General features: G+C 36.9%; 3 protein-coding genes across 3 annotated transcripts; all 3 read right to left on the reverse strand.

Annotated features, from left to right (window-relative positions):
- Positions 1–1562: 1562 nt before the first annotated feature.
- LOC128359410 (tetraspanin-3) lies at positions 1563–7809 on the reverse strand. The gene is made up of 7 exons (XM_053319907.1): positions 7747–7809; positions 5047–5238; positions 4801–4875; positions 3850–3951; positions 3264–3416; positions 3074–3157; positions 1563–2206 (listed from the first exon to the last, which is right to left on the reverse strand). The coding sequence occupies exons 1-7, from the start codon at positions 7807–7809 to the stop codon at positions 2114–2116; spliced, it is 762 nt and encodes a 253-aa protein (XP_053175882.1). The 3' UTR covers positions 1563–2113.
- Positions 7810–14752: 6943 nt separating this feature from the next.
- nmbb (neuromedin Bb) lies at positions 14753–15511 on the reverse strand. Its single transcript, XM_053319885.1, has 3 exons — positions 15346–15511; positions 14920–15107; positions 14753–14806 (listed from the first exon to the last, which is right to left on the reverse strand). Exons 1-3 carry the CDS (start codon positions 15509–15511, stop codon positions 14753–14755), a joined length of 408 nt encoding a protein of 135 aa, XP_053175860.1.
- Positions 15512–18628: 3117 nt separating this feature from the next.
- sec11a (SEC11 homolog A, signal peptidase complex subunit) lies at positions 18629–22847 on the reverse strand. Its single transcript, XM_053319874.1, has 6 exons — positions 22670–22847; positions 22111–22220; positions 20650–20799; positions 20328–20447; positions 19547–19604; positions 18629–19427 (listed from the first exon to the last, which is right to left on the reverse strand). Exons 1-6 carry the CDS (start codon positions 22718–22720, stop codon positions 19377–19379), a joined length of 540 nt encoding a protein of 179 aa, XP_053175849.1. The 5' UTR covers positions 22721–22847; the 3' UTR covers positions 18629–19376.
- Between the last annotated feature and the right edge of the window lie 354 nt (positions 22848–23201).

Raw genomic sequence — 23201 nt, forward strand, 5'->3', positions numbered from 1 at the left:
CCAAGTGTCCATTTGGAGTCTCCAAAAAGGACCTGAGGAAAACGCATGGACATACCTGTTGAAAAATAATTCTGAAAAATTCATCTTTTGGTCTTTTGACTCCAAATTTGGACTGCATGAAGCTTCATTGTGTCTATATCCTGCTGAGAGGTCCCTGAATGTCTGTACACATGTCATTGTAAAGGCAAACCTATGGGCGAGTAAACAACCCCATCATTGTAACCTCTGCCACTCTTTGTCAGTAAGTCACAGAATCACACAGACACTTTTACAAGAATCCTGAGAGTGTTTCCTTTCCAATGATACCAGACACATCTCTGAGTCTCAAACTATGTGGGATCTGTGCTGCTCACAACTTGGGCATGTCGTTTAGGCTAACAGCATAAAAAACAGGGGCGTGTGTTAAGTGGCTAATCATCATTATATTATCACGCTGGCTACTCTACTGACAGAGGTGACTAATAAATGATTTTGTTTCAAGTTGAGTAAAAAAACAAAGCAGTGTTGAACTTAATCACTGTATTAGATCAGATAAAAAGAATTAAGTCCAAATTGCATTCAAAATAACTAATTTATTGGATGAGTATCTCTGTGTTTCTACATCAGCAATCCCTGCAATGTAGTAAATTGCCTTGGACCACTTTCATTCATTTTTTTTAATGTTTGTTTGTTTTTTACAAATTTTATGATATAATTAACAGGTTCTTCTTATTAGGTTATATGTCTGTAATGTTTGAATGTTATTTGTATTTGTGAATAGACTGTATAGAAGAGGATACAGATACTATATGTGCACTATGTAAAATATACAATGTATCTACACTGTCTATAATTTTTGAGCCCCTGAAAGACCATTATCTATCATGGTTGCAGTTAATATAGATCAAATGACACAAATAAAGTGTATATATGTCATAGTATCGACTGATGGCACTTTTTTTTTTACCTTATGTCTTATTATACTATGATCTAATTGGTAAGGTGACAGTCACATACTACTATGGGAATAAATGGAGAATAAGACAGTGAAGTTGAAATGAATGACTTTATTTGTTTTCCCTGCCTGTTCTCCCATCTATACACAATTCTATTTCTCATATTTTTTTCTGCGGCACAAGCTAAATACCTAGGGATCAACTTAACAGCTCAAAAATATTAAAACGGTGCATTTTCACAACAATGTATAAAATAATGAATCATAATTCTTCATAGCAGGTTTATAACTAAAAACTAAACAGAAGAAATAGACTAGAAACAATGTGACAAACTGAACCTACACATACACACGTCTTCTGGTAAAACTGATAATACTGCTACTAATAGCACTGGAGACTGAAAGGTTGACTGACTCACAATTTATATACTGGCAATACCTCAGTAGTGAAGCCTGATTCAGAATACATCCACATGTAACCAGAATGTACATTATTCTCAACCTTAATATTTATGAATATGAAAAACTCTTTCTGCCAATAATGGCAATAATGGAGACAAAACAAAAGAGCAGCTGCACAAAACAGTTTTAGACAGTGATCAAATGATTAAATCTGTTCTTTCTACGAGAAAAAGTTTTTGTTCATTCTCACAAAATCTGGTTGAACCGAGTTCTTGGGAATAGTATACAAAGTTCTATTTAGCATAGATTTAGCATTTGAACATCCATGAAATATCTCCAGAGCTCCATCTGTAGTGCAAACTAGCACACAGAGAAATACATTCTATACAACTCTCCCAACCATCATTTCAAACATAAGCTCCTCATTACTCCTCCTCATCCTTACTGGGGAAGAGCCCAATTTTAATGAAGCCACAATTAAATGAAAACAAAAGGATCATCAACATCAATATATCAAATAGCCATATACACTTTGGCTTTTGTAAGTATTTCAGTATTAGTAAGAAAAAAAAAGAACAGTGAAAATAACAACTTACAAAGCATGTCAATAAATAACTGGTTTCCCCTTGAAGCCCCACCCCAAACCACATCGTCAGTGTTCGCTACTTTATCATGAATTGTGCAAGGTGTGCTTGAGCTTATATATAACTACAGCTGAAATCTACTGTGGACATGTCCGGTGACGCTCCTTTGCTTTTCTGAGTGCTTTGTTGGTCTTCATGCATAGCTGTTGGTGGTGACCAGCAGCTCATATGCTGGGTCATGACTCCTCCTGCACAGCACCACGCAGGCGCAGAGCATGCCCAGCATCTGTAGGCAGACAGCCGGGGGAATGAAAGCAGAGATGTTATTCAAGTCATTAACATTCAGCAAACTTGGCAGATAAATAACGTGGTGAGATGTAATCACTGAATGCTCCCGTTTTGGATGGTTAAGCTAATGATGGAAAAACCAAGAAGCATCATCTTTTCACACTTGCATTGCACATAGTATGTTTCGGTCAGTATGCTTGAGTGTAAAACAAAGTGATTTAGCATGCTGTCTTTGTCATTACTTTGGAAGCTGGGGTGTCGTGGTCAGAAGCACCCCTGCTGAGCTGGTAAACATACTAGAAATCCTTTGACACAATCAGGTCAGAGCTGCTGTCAGATCCAGGCTTAACAGAGACACGGGTTGCACCGACAGTGATTACTGCAGCTTTAATTATGCTTCAAATAAACATGATTTTGACTTGGTTTGAACACAGGATTTACATGTGCTTGATGTGGTGAGGCAGCTGTTTGATGTGAATGAATTGACTGCAGCGTTAAATAGTCATACTGGCTGAAGTCCTTTATTGGTTTTAGTATAGTATAAAGAGGAGATACACTTCTTGATTTGAATTATAGTGTACTTTGAAGCCAGAGTTTTTGCTTTACAATAAAATGAATTTGACCAACATCTGCAACATCAGCTGTCAGACAAGGTTTCTAACTGTTTCATGTCATTAAAACTAAAGTTTGCTCACCAGAAATGTTCACACTATATAAAACTGTCCAATGGGCAGGAAACCACAAGCATAAACAACCACACTAAACTCAACAGGTCAGAGTTAAACTAGATCATGGAAAACATTTATCAAAAATAGCCTTTTTGAACACTTCACTAAAAACAAATGTTTGTATTTTCCTTCCTTACCTGTATAGATGCAAAAGTTAGTGCGGCCCATATGACATACATCATGATCTCCTTTAATTTCTTCACAACAAGAGCTTCACAACCCTAAGACGAGAAGAGAAAATAAATCACATTCAAAGCCTTACCTAACAAATGCACAAGCAATAACATCACAGAACATTTGATATTTTAAGTGTGTTGTTGTTTGTACCTCTTGGTAGAGATCTGCTGGTCGAGTCAGAGTGCCGGTACAGTTGCTGATGCTGGGTTGACAGCAGCTGACTGGGACGCTGTTGTTTTTGGATTCCTTAAACCAGCGAGTGTTCCTCCAGTCAGAGTAGTTGTGAATGCCGCAGCAGTGAAGCTAAGAAGAAGGGAGGATAATGAAAAGATAGATAAAAGATCAAATCTTCAGAGTCTGGAGTTCAGACTTCTATTTAAAGTTTAATTATAATTTGAAATAGTTGAACATCAATAAAAAATGTCAACTTGAGCATTCAAATGACCTGACCTTCAATTACTTCATAGTAAATGTAAAAATAACTACCCTTGACCACATAGTGAGGTTTTTTTTGTGTGAGTGCTCTCATTAAATTTTTCAGTGAAAATAATGTATGTCTACAATATTTCAGAAGGTTACCATGTAAACAAAGCTTGAAGTCAAAGGATAACATCTACATAGTGACTCATCACATTACAAATGTATCATTGTATATTACTATATTATAAAAATCCCTGAAGGCAATTCTAACAAAAAACATTGGCATTTGGGCCAGACAGATACTATTATTCCTTACCTGCCTCTGCACATAGTCAATAGCACGGCTTGGTGCATCAGTGTTGGTGCCGTTGTATTCATTGTAAACCTTCTGAATGGAGTGATTCACTTCATCTTCTACCTGAAACAAATATACAATAGCCTGTCTTGAAACCACAATTTACAGATGTTATCTCTTAGGATACGATCAGTTTTTCTGCATTATGATATACTAATTTCAATACCAGCCCCTAGGTGACTCTCTTAACCCAAAGTGATTAGTAATACGCGTATACAGATAAACTGAGCACTAATTAATCATAACAAAAGAGGTTTTAAAACAATAACAGAGTACAACAATAAAATATGTTTTTGCTAAAGTTTAAACTGTTCATGCTATTAACTGTAGACTCACAACATCACACAATATATGTATAATATCAACAGTTTTCAAAGACTCATATTGAAACCATGATCCTGGTGTGCATGCCATTCTTGTACTGCTTGATTTAGTGCAGCTTTTGACATGATCAATCAGTACTTTATTGGACTCAGAAAAAGTTGTGCAGTAGATGCGCACATCAGGAACAAAAAAAACAACTTTGAATCAGGTGCTGGACCAAAGAACTAAATCAGGCACACTGTAGCTCCCAATACAGATGTAGTTTTAATGGGATAGCAAAAGATATTTCATGAACATTGCTCCTCTTTAGACAATTAGATAGACTATTTGTTGAGGCTCGCTTTATTTTTTTATTGTTCATTTAGCACTATTGTTCATTTAATTGCTCTGTCTGTTTATGTGATTCTATGTGAAGCACTTTGTAACTTTGTACTATATAAATAAAGATATTGTTATCATTATATTGTACCGTGTGATGTTTGTTCCTCTCTTTTAATCTTGAACTCAAGTGTTGAAAGAACAGCCTGAGACCCACTTTAAAAAAACTTTTATGTGAAATTAGGAACAGACCAATCAGACGGTGATTACCTTTGCCCTGTATATGTAACCAAGCACCACCACGACACACTCTGTTACAAACACCAGCAGGAGAATGGCAGCAAACTGAAAAGACAAAAAGAGATCTTTTAATATTGTGACTTAGAAACAAAATACTTGAAATGAACAGTTTCTTATTCTTCTAAGGTCGTCCTTGAGCTCCATATGTTGCAAGTCCCTTTTCTACATCTACATCATCTTATTTTCAGAGTTAAAGGGAAAGTAGTCCACACTCACAGTAGCCAGACCGCAGGAGCTTTCACGTATAGTGGCACAGCAGCCGATCAGACCAATGATGAACAGAAGAGTCCCCACAGCTATTATTATGATAGCTGGAATCAAAGTGTACACATCCTCAAAGAAGTGGTCATAGTCGTCATATGTGATAAACACATAGGCTCCAATGTAGCATAAAATTCCAGCAGCAGCCTGCAGAGAGAAACAGAGAGTCAGGGGACAGAGGGAGAGAAAGGACCTTGTGGAGCAACATTACCATCACATTGTCAATCACATTGTTTGCAATAGAAAACAAGTTCTGCTGGAAGGCCCACATTAAGTATCTGTGCTCTAAGATGGCAAAGAGCATTGGAGTGCTGAGTAAATGTAGACACATCTTGAATCAAGCAACACTACACTCTCTGTCCTTTTAATGATTTTACAGCAAATCATTTTATGCTGCAACCTTATATTTAATGCTCTATTCTAGTGTTTTATTTCTCTCTTTCGCTCTATTTTTCTGTACTTAGTTTTTATTATAAGTGTGTGTGTGTGGGTATGGTATGGGTATGGTATGGTGGTGCACCATACCATACCCACTGTGCACTCGTATTACCATATCTGATCTATTGTGTTGAAATCTGGGGTAATACTTAGAAGAGTACCTTACAGAGGATATGCACATTGCAAAAAAGAGCAGTAAGGATAATAAATCATGCTGGGTATCTTGATCATATGAATCCTCTATTTTTTAAATTACTGTCTTTGAAATGTATGGACTTTATGGAGTGAAAGTTACAACAGCAATAATAATGTTTAAAGCAAGAAATAATGCACTGCCTGAAATTTTTTTTCAAGATAGAGAAGGTAAAAATCATGTAAGAGGAAACTTTAAACAACCTTGTGTACGTAACTACTGCTCTTAAAAGCATGTGCATATCAGTGTGTGGGGTAACATTGTGGAATGGCCTTGAAGAAGAAATCAAACAAAGCACTAACTCTATACAGTTTACAAACACATACAAGAAAACTATTCTTGACAAATATAAAAATAAGGACCTCTAAACAACTCTATTTACTTTCTGTATGTATTTCTTCTATTATATTTCTGTTTCTTGTATGAAACAATATGTATAATACAAATATAACTGACTGCAATCAAGGCTGGATCATTGAATACTGTATGTTCTTTGGTGGTATATGGGGAATGACTGGGGAATACATTTTTTGAGTTTAGGATATTGTAGGAGGCTAGTTTAAGTATGCCTTGATTTTTGTTTATTAATTGTTTTGTTGTATTTATTTATTATTTTGTCATTATTTTGTTTTTTGTTTTTGTTTTATTTTATTTTATGATGTTGTGAAGAAGATGTGAAGAAGGGACAGGACTAAATAAGCTTTCTGCTTCCTCCTGTTCCCTCTCCAACACATTATTTTTCATTTCATTTCATTTTGATGGCTATTTGTTGTTGTTTGAAATAAAACCAAACAATAAACAATTGTTTGTTTGTCTTCCATTATAGTACACTATGCAGTGTTATAATGTAGTTGCATAGTATATGTATGTTTTATAGTGAATAGAGTGGTGGACGGTGTGGTGTTATATGATGTAGGGCTGCAACTAACAATTATTTTCATTATTGATTAATCTGCTGATTCTTCTACTTTGTTTTGATATAAAATATCAGAAAATAGTCATTAAAATGTCTGTTATAATTTCCCAGTGTAAAAAGTGACATCTTCAAATATCTTGTGTTGTCTGGTGAACAGTGTAAAATTAAAAAATACTCTGTTCACAATAATGGATGACAATAAAAAGCTTTATATCCTCACATTTGAGAATGTTCAACCACCAAATGTTGCACATATAAGACAACTAGGCCTATTCAATTATTCAAAAAATTGTTGGCAACTAATTTTCTGATGATCAACTAACAGATGAATCAACTAATTGTTGCAACTTATGTATATAATGTAGCGATTTGTTAATCATTTTTGTCTTTTTTCCTTTCATTTGTAATCATATATCTGTAAAGCTAGTATCACCTTGTTAATGGCCATGCCAAAAAAAAGTACATTTGAAAGACAAAACAAAAACATAGAAGAGAAAAAAGGTCAAGAGATAACGAATGTGGAGATAGCCACTATAAAACTATGGCCGCTTTTATGCATTTTAAAATGATGTCTTTATCTCCATCTGAATAACACCACTTTTAACACCGAGTCGGACACAACATACTGGTGCAATGTGAACTGGGCCACCTGATGTATCTATTATTTAACATCATTGGAGGTGATATGGTTAACCATTTAAATCTCGTTTTATCCTCTCCGCCCTCAATAGGTATATTTGAACTGTGCTGGTCTGTTAATATAATGCTATGTAACGGCATGTTAACTCTGAAGCCACTGCAGGTCAGTAGCATCCACAGAGCCTGGCTGGCTGGCTGCTGCTGCATAACGTCATGGCTACAACTTGTGGGCGGCAGCTACCGACGCAGTGTAGCAGGCTACTCTGTTTATTAACGTTGTGCAGCTGTACGTGAACACAGCTACCACATAATATCCGTAAACAGCTTTGTTCAAACCCAAACCACAGCTCGTCTATCGGCAACCTGCAGTGCATCTCTGGCGCAGTTTGCTCGCTTGCTAATGTTCTGCATCCCTGGCCTCTCTGGGATGCTGCACATTGTTCACATAGGCTATCTATCGGTTGCTTACCCAAAATATGAGATTGAGAAACACCAAGACGGTTTTGGATGAAGTAATTCCACACTGTCCCATCGTTGACTCTAAAATTTAAACTATAGATATAAAATAAAAAAGATACCGATGCACCTGCACCTTTGCTGTTAATAAAATGGCTTCGGTGGTGCTGTCCCACTGTGCAGATTCCTCTGGGCTCGACCAATGAAAACAACCCAAACAATAGACACCAGTCATGTGCTCAGATGACGTCACCATTCAAAACAAACGGAAGATGTCTTAATATTGAACCCTGGACCAGCTTAACACATTTTACTATTGCAGATACTGGCCTTTCTTAATGTGTATTATTGATATTGACTGTACTTTTTGAAGTGTCTTTCTTATTTTGTCCACATTGCCCTTGAAATTTCAGTCAGTGGGCAAGACTGCACACAATCCCTGATCTGTGGCTGAGGGATGTGGAAAAGTTTTGCCTTTCAGGTAAGTAGTTATGCACTTTATAATAAAGTAAAAAGTTGTGTGTTCACAATCACATGGTTCACTTTGGACATATCAGGTGGATAAATAAGAGAGTATTTCCTTCAGTATTTCCTATCCTTCATGTATCAGAAAAAATAGTTTAAAATGATTTATAATTTGCCATTTGTATTACATGTTGATCAACTGCAGAACTGGAACAATTTCACACCTACACCTTGATGTACACTGAGGTCTGGATTATAACCATTATGTCCACAGATTGAGGCCTGGATTATAACCATTATGTCCACAGACTGAGGCCTGGATTATAACCATTATGTCCACAGACCAGCAATGAAAAACAGGGATGGTATTTTGCTGTATGTTAAACCTAATTACTTTACCTCACTGTGTGGTAGAATAATGCTTTTTTTGAATTACATTTTTTAAATTATATTTATTTGTTTTGTATTTCCTGGTGTTGTGCAGTTTATGGGACACATGATATTGCTCTTATTTTTTTTTAGGTTTTAAACAGCAAATCCTGAAGATGTTCGGAATATGGGACACAGGAGAATGCTTTAAAAAGCCGGATGTCTTGGGGGGCCAGGGAGGCAGTGCTTGATCACAGCTGGTCCCAGTCCTTCTTTGCCCTGAGGTAGCTGGGAAGGCACCACTCTGACATGGCTGCTCCTGGTTGATTCTGAGGGAGACATCTGAGTTTCCCGGGGGACAAGGAGGCAATGTATGTATATCACAGCTGGCCCTGATCCCTCTTTGACCCTGTGGTACCCGGGAAGGCAGCGCTCTGTCGCGGTTGGTCTTAGTGGCTTCCGGTGTGGGTTACCTGGGTTAAGCCTGGCATAAGGTCCCTCAACATAGCAAGAAGTAGCAGTGAGACCAGACACTTCAGATCTGATTGGCCAGGCTAGGGCTACCTAGTGGTGTTAACAAATGGTCCTTGGCAGTCAGGTGGTAAGTATGCAGCCGTGCCGGGTTCCAACTCTGGGAACAGCACACATGGTGTGGTGGTCCATGATGGCAGGACCTTGACCATGGCCCAGTCTTCTATGAGGGATAGCCTCACTCATCCAACAGCCCATTGTGCACTACACATGACCAACCTGACAATCCAATCTGAAATCTGTACTTTAAAGTTAATTATCTTATTTCTCATCTTAATACTTACCCAATTGTTACCTTAAAATTTACAACAAATCCTTGATACTTACTTTCAGATCCATCCTAGTACTTAATTTTACTTCAACACTTGTCCTATAACTTACCTAATACCTTTATACTTTTTTACCATTTACTGTTTCAGAAATTACTTACCTTAATGCTTTGAACACTTTAATCTACCCTTAGATCCACCCTAATACTTACCTCAGAACAGATTCTAATACTCTTCCCTATTAAACACTTAATACCTACCACATATTTAAAAAACTACTAATGCTTAATACAAGACATATTCTAAATAATGCTTATTTGTTTGTGTCTTTTGATTATTAATTCCAGGTTTCTTTTGTGTAACTTTTTTAAAATTCCTATTCTGGAATCCCTAGATTTATGTCAGAGGTTAAGAAGTGTTTAATCACTCTTATTGTATTATAGGACACATCATCAGTAGTGGGCTTCAGGGTCAGTGGGTGTTTTGACTGTTATCACCAGACACCCTCATCTGAGGAAAGCACTGTTGAATTTGAACAAGCCTCACTGCCTCCTATCTGGGGCAGATAATAATGTGTGTCCACCTGTACATTGTCTTTGACTCCCTAGTTCACATGAACAGTCTGACAATCCATTCTGAAATCTGAACTTTCAAATATAAATGTAATCATCTTATTTCTCATCTTAATACTTCCCCAATACTTTAATATTACAAAAAATCCTAAATACATTTTTTCTGCTCATTTCTTTTTAATCAGGAAAAAGAAAAACAGCTCTTATTTCAACAAAAGTTTGTATTTCAGGTTTTATTTCTTAACCACTCGTTTTTTGTTGTTCAATACTAATTACTGAAAAGAAAATCAAATTACCAAAAGATACACAGACTGGACTGTTGCCATCAGTGTTTCATCTTCCCAAGCTTACAGTTCAGTGTTTCTGGAATATAAAAGATGAACTTTATTAGGCATTTTGTGCAGATTTCTATGGCAAGACGTGAATTTAGACATGAGACTCACAAAAGCTCAGGTTTAACACTTGAATATAAGTATTGAGTATAGTATAGTATTTTCTGATACTTGTTAAATTGTTTCACAATTTCATTTTTCGACAAATATGGTACCCTTCACCTGAACACAATAAGCGCATTAGACACTGGGGTAGAATTAGAGCTGAGGTTTCTTCATGTGTAGTGAGGGGTTTTATAAGCCAGAGGGTGGCAGTATATCATTACTAGTTTTACACTGTTCACACTGTGAGAGGAAAACCAATTTGCTTATGAATGCTAAGCATCTGGTAAGAACACCCTGCAACCAATCCTTTTTTAACTATTTTTTTCTTGTTTCCTTTTTCTAGTTTTTCAAATGTTTAGCAGCATTCCTGAATAAATAATAATATTTAACTGCACCCACATGAGTGACTTGGCACAAATGTCTTGACAAAAAATTGATGTAAGAGACACATGTGATTCCTTTACTAGACCTGTGTTCCTTATAAGAGGTGGACAGATTACTCAAATGAAAATGGCTAACCCTGGGGTACTCAATCAGTGATGTCTTGGACCGTTGCCCGCAGCCTCAGTTTTATTGAGTTAAAATGTGCCACATCTGTCTCTGTCAGCTTTTGGTGTTGAAACTGAACAAGAGTGGAACTCATGAATTCAAACTGAAGCTGAGGCTACTGCTGGTGACATGACATACATCAACACTGTGAATTATACATCAGCCTTCATCAACCTTAATCATTTAAGACATTAATAAAACAAGACAATAAAAAAACAAAGAAACAGACCGATACGTATACAGGGAGAGAAAGTCAGGATCATATGCTAATGACACATTTACATTCAATAAATATGTCAATCAAAAGAAATCATAGATTTTGTCGTTCTTTCTTAAACATGAAAAACACAACATTCATTTTCATAAAAGTGAGCAGAAATGACCAGTGTGATGATCAGACTCCATATTGGTGACTGCCGACAGTCCCAGTTCGGTGTAGTGACAAAGATAACAAACTATCATAATTTGTTGCTGCAGAAACGCAGATTGAGTTGCATGACAGAACATCACTGCTTGTACAGTAAACAGAGCGATGTAAGTTATGTTTTTTTTGTCAAATTAAAAAGGCTTTACATGAAACTTTAATTAGTGAAAACAAAACTGTCAAAGATACACAATAACAGAGTAAATCATCATCACCACAACAAAACATTAACAAATAAGGAGATTTTGATTTAGTTTATTTATGTTGGATCCCCATTACCAACCCAATAGCTACTCTCCCTGGGGTGTATAGGAAAAAAAGGAAAAAGAAACTATGTATCCACTTATCAGTCCAAGTATCTTTAACTACGTTCTAAAGCAAATGCTATTCAGGAGTTTTCAAAGACATAATATGAAATTATTCCACTGCATTTCCACCCTGTATAGACCAGTGTTCTTTAAAGCATTAGTTCTAGGTCCTTTGTAATTGTGGTGATTCCTAGTTAAGGTTATCCTTGAGACATGCATTACTTATTGATCGCCAGGGGGGAAGTTAATTTGTCACAGCAGCAGTTCATGGAAATAGGCCATAAATGGATTGGATGACATTACAGCTATAAAACAATACCAGATGGCTAATCTTGGTCTGCATCTGATCTGAAATAAAAATATCAGTATGAAAAGCCCCATTTAATCTTTTCAAGATGACAAAATTTAATAAGATGGCCACTGTCTGTGGTGGCTGTTGATTGTTTGTATCAGCATTAATTTAGCCTCAGTATTTGGTGGAATTGGTTCCCCATGCTGAGTAAAGAAAAAACTTTAGGAGGATCAGGAGGAGAATCGAACAGCAATCATTTATTCAGTTTCTTTTGTTTGCCATGATGTTTTGTGTTGTCCTTTTGGATTGCCAGTTTGTGGTCACTGAGCCTGTACTTGGTTAGGGTCTGTATCTGCTTTCTATCTCTGACAGTTGAGAGATATTCTGCCAATTCATAATTTCTTTTTAGTGCCAGATAACAGTCAAATCTACTTTGGCGTTTAGTTTCTTCTTTCCAATGTTCCAGGTTTCTTTAAATTGCATAATAGTTTGGTTCACTATGATATTTGCTTTCCTGTCTTAATACAGACATATAATACTGCATTTTACCTGGATTCACTCCAGCAACATTGAAAATGTTTCATTCATCCCTACGCAGGGATGACATTTTATTTTCCTGGAATTTAAATGTAAAATAATGCTGTTGGAGAGACGTAGAGATGTGCATCTGTGTACATCAACAGGAAGCAAGATTAAAGCTGGGCATATAGGGGAACGATTGGTTTTATGATTAGTCAAGCAAATTCAAAGTAAGCAGCCAACACAGAGATGCTAAATTGAATCCATCGTTCCCTCAGGAGTAGGGAAGTAAACGTCATCTGTGCACGCTCAAATTGTGTGGAGACATCACCATCCTTGACAGTTAACACTCTGCAACATGTTTGGATCTGCATTTTAAGTCATGAGAGGACAGTTATGTTCACTCTCTCACTCACGCACTCATCCGCCCACACAAATTGATAATTATTGTATCAACACATTGAACTGCAGTTGCCTGTGCAGCAGATTAACATATGCAGTGTTGCCTGACAGTTCAAATTAATGAATAAAAGACACAGTATTTGTGTTTGACGATAAAATCTTTTGCAACATTCCAATGCAGACTCACATTTTGTGTATCTATGCAAACTCATTGCTGTAAAATATGTTTTACTGTGAAAAGAACCCCAAGGGACAGTTTGCACTTTTAACCAGACAGAACATTTGAATAAAAAACAATATTCAAGTAATGTTTTCAAATTAATCTCTCTCCTCATCAGTTTTGAGTGCAAGTTTTAATTATTTCTATTACTGTAAATAAAATTTTCTCTAACCTATTGAACAAGCTTGTTTATTAAATTGTACCCACTTTTCTAGCATGCTAACCTACTTCTCTACAATTTTCTGCACCTGAATGTTCCAGGATCTTGAGGCTGTTGTTTGGCAACATAACCATAGATTAATTTATGGAGAAAGAGGGAGAGAGGGAAAAAAATCAATTTCTTGCCCTGTTGCAAATGTATTGGGGGCAAACTTTTGGAGACAGGTGTTTCATATATTTAGTCTACCCTCAAGTAAGAGGGGTGGACAAAACACAGCCAGTATAATACATGGAATACAATTCAACGGCACCACAAACTACAGCTTCCAAAATGATCACAAAATTTAATCAACACTGTTTTTGAAAATAACGTAATGCTCATGAAGGCAAGATTTAGTGCAGGGCTGGATCAGTTTTTTGCTGTGTAACTGATAAACTGACAACTCATTATATTCGTTTTCTTTTTTTTTCTTATTCTCTTCTCTTCTTAGTGTTATCATTTATGTTTGAATCACTCATTGGTCAAAATATCTGAAGTTACAAAAGCTACACAGCGAACAATAGTCCAAGTATTTGCTCAACTCTCACTACTCACTACTTTGGACACCAGAGCACCCTCCACACCTTGAAAATGACGTAAAACAACAGACACTGTGGGAGAGATATTGAAATAGCCTGCCCGTTTATAATACAATGGATTAGCCCAAGGCAATGTAACTGCATGGGCCATCTCACTTCACCAGTATTGATCGAGAGAACAGATCATCCCTTTATGCAAAGGACAGGAGTATGAAAGTTATTATTGATTTTGTGTCAAAATATTCAGGGAACTACAAAAATGTTATTTTATATAAGCTGCCTACATTTATATTTATATAAGTGTTATTTTGGACATGCTTATACCACATAGCACAAAAGAGGAAAAAGGGTCCCGCTCATGCTGAACTATCAGTTGATTGTTATTCTTGGGCCAGTAAACAAGGGTTGTGAAAGGTCATGTAGCAAGCCCCTGTGGTAGAAGAGAGAAGGGGCTAAACTCAATAGATTCACCCAGCAAGTACAATCGCTATAATTACAGAAACTGTTTTATGTCCATATTAGACCCTCAACAACTTTTTTGTTTTTTCCATTGTCATGCACCAATATTTCAGAAACAATAAGAATCAAGAGGTGCATTAGTAATTGAGTAGTGTTTCCTTACAACTCCAAGTCTAAAGACTTCAACTTTATGATGACACCCGTTTCTATATGCAAATCATTGTTTTATTGGATATAAATAACTTTAAACAACAAGACAATGTGAAATATCATCAGTAAAATCAACTGGAAAAACTTTTATGTCTATTGCAAATGGCACATGAACTGTAAATATGACAGTATAACAGTAAATTACAATCATAATGAGCAGGAGACTGTAGACTGTGACTCATTTATTTATTTTAACCCATGAGGCCAGGTGACCTCGGATCCGTGGTCATGCGTGCCAGACTTTCATCCTCTGCGTCACTTTCTGCTTTGGATGTAGCTTTCTAAAATCTTCATCAACAAGTCCGACTCCTGAAACAAAGAATGGATCGAATCGATTTAATATACAGAACCATCGTTTCTGTATTTTTTATGACAAAAGAAAAGAAAATTAAAGACAAGAAAAAGCTTGAGGCGTTCCTCACCTGATTTTTCGAGCGGCTCTCTTGTGTATCCACCTGCGGCTGCAATGTCACCCGCAGAAACTCCTGGATAAGCTCCCTGAGAGCATTGTGCTCAGCAGGCAGGGTGACTTCCAGCGCGTTAACGCCTTGTCCCTCAGCTGAAGGCAGCAGTGGGGTGTCCATCACACTCTTCTTGCCCATGAAATGTCCTAAACAATTGAAGAAAGCACACGTTAATACTGACTCAAAGTAGGTGTGACCTGGATGAGAGAAAATACTTGTAATGGCTTGTGACATGTACCATTAATAGTATCGTTACAGGCAAAGAAAAATCATTTAAACAAAAACTGTTATATGTAGGAAACATCTGAAATGAGATGCCATCCAATGCAAATATGTAACCGATATTGGTCTTAGTATAGCTGATAGATTTAAGCTGATTCTTACCTGTAGCCCAAAGATTGCCTCTTGGATTCACTTTGATTTTTGCAACTTTATTCCTAAGCTCAGTCAGGTCGAAACTGACTGCGGTGGTAAAAGACATGAAGGAAAATAAGACAAGATAAGTAAATAAGCCACACTGGCAAAGATTGTCGAGTGTAAACCCTCTCATCTCAAAGCGGAGTGTCGAACTGTGTTCCAGAGCGCAAATTTCCAAGTGTGTCCTCTTGGTCTTGGATCGCTCAATCGCATCTCGCTTTTATAGGCTTTCCTGGCCGGGGTGGGCTCTGTTTATGTTGCGTGTGCTTTTTACTCATCCTCTTGCGTAAATCGAAATGTAGTCACTCGACTAATTGGTAGGGTTTCGTGGGACTGCGTCTTCGGCTGTGCGTCTTTTACGCACCACACCACACCACACCACACGATTCCTGTTTAACTCAGGGCAGAATTTAATTTTTGATTTGCGATAACAGTCCTGTCGAACAGCCAGTTGTATTAGCAGCAATATAAAATTAATGGGGGATGAATTATTACGGCCTGATTTTGGGGATGTGATGCGTATGAAGGTACCCTGTACGATGAGCGGTATATTTCTAAATATTATAAGTCCATATTAGGTCATATCATATACTATTTGTACTGTACAATACCATTTATTGCAATCATTCCATCAGTGTTATTGTGCATGTGACAATAAAAGCTCTTTAATCTAATACAATATTCACAAACTGGCACAAAACACAGAAGCAATTTCTTGTTGTGTGATGTTGGTGCAAATTGTGAGATCACATCTATAAATGGCATAGGTGATAACTAATGCCTCTCTATACAGCAACATTTCCTGCCCATGGCCCTCCACTCCCCCCTCTCTCTCAGGGCCAGGCCTGGCCCCTTACAATGAGCAACATGACATTTGGCCAGTTGCAGCATGCTGCTGTGATCACCATCAGTCCTCTAAGGACAGGAGAACCTGCTGGTTCTCACTGCTAATTTAGAGCTGATAAGACAGACTGCCTCTTTGTCACTTCAGGGTGCTAAAGTAGCAAGTTTAGCAGAAGAGCTGCTGCAGTATCTTGCTCTTTCTGTAACCTTTGGCATTCACACAAACATACTTGTGATTTAAGACATTTTGGACGGTTGAATGTCAGTCTAATTAGAAAACAGTCTGACCATCACTCTCACCAAGTTCACAGATTAGATGAACTGATACAGTCATGGTTATTTGCAACACTACATTTTTTCTTAAAATGGTGTGATGAATATTTGCATCTGAGGGGGACTATTCATTTTATAGAGTGTCACTTGAGACTATGGTCTTGTTTGGATTTGCTTTGTTCCCCGGGGCCACACCAAAATGGAAAACACTGAGCGTTAAAAGTTCACATCAATTCCGTCACTGACACTGTATCACCAATAAAACTACACAAAGTGAACAAAAATCGATGAGAAAATTGATGAGTAGCTTATCATATGGTCAAGGCCTTTGGTGTCTAACAAAGACTGCAGCCAGATGGCTTTTTTTTAAAGTTGAATTGAAACCAGATCCATATTAAATGTATGCTGACCCATACTACTGTATGACTAAATGCAGTGGCTGGATAACCACAGTAGAATTCCCCTTGATTACAAAACCACTAAAGTGTACTCACATCAAGCACAGATGGAAGGCAGATGTTCAAAGCATTTCTGCACTTATGAAAGGCCCTATACACTTTTAATGAGGCTGAACCTGTGTCCTACTCCAAAGATAGCACAAATACAAATAACTTATCAAACCATATTGGAAGAAAGAAAGAAAGAAAATCTTTTATAGGATATTTTTTAGGTATTACTATTTATCTTAGTTGCTTTGGTACATTTTTTTGAATCATCTATAACATTTGCAAAACAGTAGATGTATAAATTGTCCAAACAGCACCACACATAGGATTACCCGAAAAATCCTGTTTATATTACAGAAGTAAAAATGTCAATGAACATGTCAGTGCCATCAGAAAGACAAGTCCATGTGTCATTGTTTACAGACAAGATAGTCAAAATGCTTAGTCATGTATAACAGTGTACAATGTTAAGTATCTTCTGATGTAAACTCCATCTAAGGTTCTTATGACAGTGACTGAAACTCTGCCATCCCTGTGAGGTAGCCCTGCAATCCTATGTGGGAAAAACGGTAATGCAAAACACAGGGTTGAGTATGATTTTTAAAAAGATGTCAGTGTTGTATATATATATGCTGTAATATAAAGCATAACAGGACATTATAAATGAAACTTTTGAACAATTGAGGACACTGTTTTTGTCCACCATTGTAAGGCCATTGTTGAGAACCTTCATCAGGACTGTGACTTTCCCCCTAGAGCTATTATAGACAACTGACTGATCACTGGCTGAGCTATCACTTCACACATTCCCCTTTATTAGTAAAAATCAACATTCACCTGAGAGCAATACATCAATTCAGGACACATATACAAAAAAAGTCTAATTGGATGTGTGCAATATATTCATGAGAGATTAAGACTACTGGTTCAACCATTTTGCATGTAATGACTTATGCAATGTATTAATGCATAGATGTTTTTGGTTTAACAACAGAGAACCAGTATAACACATTTTGATAAACATGATAATTGTAGATAATCATTTGCTTGAATGTGCCAAAGCATTTGCAATTTGTTAAAAATGAGAAATTTCTTTTATGATTTGCACAAGTGAGTAGAAGATGTGGAGGTTGAACAAGTACTTAATAGAATTTCAATTCTGATGTGAGGAACTAAAGCGACAGAGCAATCTATGAAAATGATTTTTTAAATTAAAAAAAACAAGCGGTATAAATGATTTATCATTATTATTCCTCATCACTTATTTTGGGACATTTTTGCTAGTCCTCTATAAAACAATATATTTCACAACATAGTCAGATAACTAACAATGCTTAAAATGTTAATTTAATGCATGTTTCTCTTTAAACAGCAAGTACAAAAAAACATTACTCTGTCAAAAAGGTATTTTTAAAAGATTTCCAGGAGAGATATTGCTCATCACATGCTAAAACCAAAGCTGGACAGAAGACTAGTCTGCTTTTATGTAAATTAATCATATTCTTTACATGAATAAAAACACATTTAGCCACAACATTTTGACATGAGCTTTACATTTTTCAGATCACTAGGCTCACTCCCCCTCAAAAAATGTTTTTATCTCAACACTGCATAGTATCCGCTCTTTACAGTGGCTGAATAGGGGCCAAGAAAAATTGACACAAAAAGTTAAAATAATTCATAGTGGATGGTAACCAGATTTCATATTTAATATCATTCATATTTTGTTGTCACAAAATACTTCACATATCTTTTTCAAAGACAATGATTCAACAGGAAAGAAACAAGACTCATTATCTTAAAGAATGTTAAGTCACATTCTGAGGATAACAAATAAAGATAGACTTCAAACTAAATCTAGCCTAGTTACCTCACAAAAATATTTTTAAAGCTTGAATTTTTTTCAAATGTAAACACCCTATCCACGTTTCTACAAAATGTTCAAACAAATGGTACAAAAAAGCCAGTTGGGTTTGACAAAGTCTGTCTTAAAGGTACATTGTGCAGAATTTAGCGGCATCTAGCAGAACAGACTTAGAAGAAATGGAACATAATATTCAAAAGTAGTAGAAGTGTCAATTAGCAAAAAGAAGAATTGTTGTGTTTTTACTACTTGAGGATGAGCCATTTATATCTACATAGGGAGCAGGTGCTCTTCCACGGAGCCCGCCATGTTGCACCGCCATGTTTCTACAGTAGCTCGAGGGGACAAACCAAACACTGGCTCTAGATAGGGCTTTTTACAGTTTTTTGCGAGTTAGGTTTGCCTTAATACTTGGAAAGGGAGGGGCAGGGGAGGGATACTCAATTATGATTTGCAACCTAACCGCTAGATGCCACTAAATCCTACACACTGGTCCTTTAATTCTGTTTTGAAGGCATGACTGAGGTTTCCTGGACGAAGTTTATCCTTTTGAGCCCTGAAGTCTGGGTACCTCACTCCCGATGGACCAACACAAAGAGACCCAGCATGAAGAGAACAGCATACTGCAGAATGAAAACACAGAAAGTTAAACAAATGAGAAAGGTTACACTTTAAATATCTGAGCTTAAGAAAGAAGCAAATCTTGTTATTTAAGATGGGCGGCTGGAGTCGGCACACTTACTTTGAACTTGGGGTAATCATTCATGAGAATGGTGACAATTCCAATGTATGGCACAAACCTGGAGATGACAAGAATATTCACTGTCAAGGAATTTCACTAAAGACAAAAGGTCTGTACCTTAAGTAATATTTAAAAAGGGTTTATGACTTCTGCTAGTGTATAGGCTGTAAGCAATCAAAACAGAAATCCCTTTATGATAGGAAGGTAAAAATGTGTTAAAATAACTAAAATCTAGATGAAAATCAGAGGTCACACTCTTTCAGAAATATAATTACACCTTTAAGGGATAGACACCTGACAGGAACCAAACATAAACTTAAGTGTTCAATGTCCTTGTTTTGACTCTTATACACGTAGGAAAGCACAGCTGAAGAGGATGAATGGCCTAAATCCTACCTGGTTCAACACAAATTAACAACCAGAGGTAATGAAACCATAATCCTGAGATCATAAATAGGGAAGTCAAGTGGTGAAAATGCTGCTTTTTTAAGATGACCTTGTGAGCCCACTACAGAATAAATGGGGCGGTCTTTTATAGGTGTGCAAGTGTTACTTGTATTGTGTCCAGCTGCTCTGCAACACATTGTTTGATTTTGCTAATAAATCTGAATTTTATACACCTCTGCTAGACTTTAACCAACTTTGCTAGGTTGCCGTTTTCCGATTTTGGATTGAAAACACATCTTATTGATACATTGGAGTCCATTACGGAGCAAAATAGGTGAAGTTCTCTTTACTAATAAGTGGCAGAGATATCTGCACTATTAAACACAGTACTTACCCTCTAGCTCGTCCCACCACATCCTTTTTCTCCAGCCAGTGTTGGCCCTGCTTGTACAGACCTCTGTCATCCACTGCATTGTTGTCCCCTTTGGTCAAGAACTTAATGTCTCCATTTTCCCTGGAGACAAAGGATCAGTATGACTGTAGAGCACAATGTACACCAAGTCCTCTTTTTCAATATATCTATGTCTGGACAAGGATTTATAATGAGTGTGTAATATTACACAGGCATCTCTGAAAATTATAGATAGGTTTTCAATATGATTGGCATTCTCAGGTTTGATGGGACCACAGGCAGAACAACATTCATGCTTTCATACTTTTCATGGATCTTTAGTACTCTGTGTACTATTGGGATCTCTCTGCCCTCTATCCTGAAGACAACGATCTCTCCGACTCTGATGGGGTCCTCTACCCGGTTGGTTAGAAACAGCAGGTCTCCTCTGTGGAAAGCTGGCTCCATACTTCCACTGAAATTAATGGCAGATGAACATGATCAATGTGGAACATCCCTACCAGGGGTTAAAATGAGAATATTGATCATGGGAAATGTGAAAGGGAAAAACTAAATACAGATTTCAGTCTAGGGAATTACTTCACTAATTAAAACTAATTACAAGAATGTTAAAGCCACTTCATCTTTTCAACAGCACATTCTAATTTTACTCAGCCTAACAGAAAGATCAATAGGTCAACATTTGATCAACAGCTTGCTTCATGTTTGCCAGTTCACACCGTGCTTGTGTGCAATCGCAACAGGCATGCATGAGGAGACCAATGATCACAAAGCTCAAATAAACTTTAAGTGAGTAAAAAGTGTACACAAACTAACAAAAAATAGATTTCTGTAAAAATCCTATTAAAGAAAGCTCATACGCACTTTTACTGTATCAAGCATAAAGAGAGTGAAAAGATATTGAAAAAATTGCTTATATTTAATGTAAATTTCACATGCAAGCCCATGTGTAAATAATCATAACAGCAAAAAAACTTCAAGATTACTGCTGCTTTAGGTCAGTTTAATTCAGATTCAGGGCATGAGTGATGTCACCCCCCACTGACTGAAGATGTGAAAAAAACAAAAACAGGGAAAATGAAATTGAGATCACCAATGAGATTCAGTGACTCAGCACCTTCTCCTAATAGATTTATGCTGTGATGCAATGTACTTTAGATTTTTGTTGTCCTACCAAATAACAAAAATGTCTCCCAATAAATACCTAAAACAGGTATCCAGCCTGAGAAATTCATTTTTTGTATTAATATTAGATTAGATCTTTAGAGTATGTGGTTGTTTATTGTATGTCACTCCCATTCAGATTAGTTAAATCAATTCCAACTTGACCTCAGATAAACAGACAAATTCATCTTCTCATGTTTGTGATGTTTCAAAGTGTCTTGTTAGCAAGAAGAAAGCTAATAAAATTCTGTGATTGTACAACTAGAGACTGTGTTCATTAACACGAGTAGAATGACTGCAGTTTCATTTTCAATTTCAGTCTCATAAATTGTAGTCTCTATAAAGTATATGTTAAGATTTTACCATTTTTTAGACTTTTCTTTTTACTGTTTACATTACAGGTAGAATGAATCAACTGCCTTTGGAGTATGCAGTTGTTTATTGTATGCCATATTCTCATGTAGATCTCATCACCCTAGGATAGGTTATTTGGATTAATTCTTCACCCCAAGATGCTGCTTCCAACCTCAAAAGTCAAGCAGAACAACAAGCATCAAATGCCCAACAAAGAGCTTTAAGAGCATAAGTGTGCCCAACTTACCTGAGAACGACAACAATGGGACTCTCGCTGCCTGTGACAACCATCAATCCTTTCCAGATCATCAGCGCAGAGGAAACAATCATACCAAAGTTCAGCACCTGGTAATAGAGCTGAAATAACAATGCATTTGTATTAAAAAACCCTTCAACACATAAATGCTCCTAATACAATAGGCCATTTCAGGTGTCTTATAGCCCAAGAGCAATTTGGATTAAACTCTTGGATTTTTCAACCATATGTTTTGAGATGAAATGTAATTCACTGATTCATATGTCAACATTTCCGGCGTTAGATTCAAGCTAACATTACAATTGTGAGAAAAAATAGCTGACTACGGTGAAGTCACGGATATTGTTTAAATACGGTTGCCTGGTGTTATCAGGTGGAAGTATGAAGGCGGTATTGTAAACCATAAATGTGCATAAAACCGTTCACTTTAGAGTTGGCTGACAAGTGACAGACGAGCTGCAACGTTACACAGCGGTCGGTGGCTAGTTCACGTTAGCTCACAGGTCTCTGTCCACACAAAGAGGAGGAATACTACTGTCTGTGTACCCACCTGCCGCTTATTCATGCGACGAACATCGTCGAGGAAATCAAAGGATAACATTGTTGCAAATAATACTGTGTAGAAAAAGCACCCCAATCACATGAAAACGTTTAAAGTAGCGAGCATATGGATGCACGGTGAAGCAGTGAAACTTGCATCCAAATCTTCCGGGTGCGCTCAACCGGAAGTCCCGCCCGCCGAGTGAGCGCTGTGTTGAGGTGTCAGTTTAGGATACGAGAGAGAGGAGGGGGAGGGGAGGGGTACTGCACTGTGCTGCAGAGACATCCAAAAATTATTCTTTTTATCATTATAAATGTTTATATAGCTCTGATTTATTTGTATTTATATTTTAACTGCAAGTCTACATGTTCTACTTTTACTTTTTAGTTATCTACATATTACATCCTGTATTTCTAACAACAGAATCCCAATTCTTCTGTTTATGTGCATTTTTCGTTTGTTACGGTTTTTATTTTACACTTGCTTTGACAATGTATGAGTTTTTGTTTTTTTCTCTTCCTATAACAAAATGGCTCTTTGA

The sequence above is a fragment of the Scomber japonicus genome, chromosome 1, assembly GCF_027409825.1.
Source record: "Scomber japonicus isolate fScoJap1 chromosome 1, fScoJap1.pri, whole genome shotgun sequence".
NCBI classification, from domain to species: Eukaryota; Metazoa; Chordata; class Actinopteri; order Scombriformes; family Scombridae; genus Scomber; species Scomber japonicus.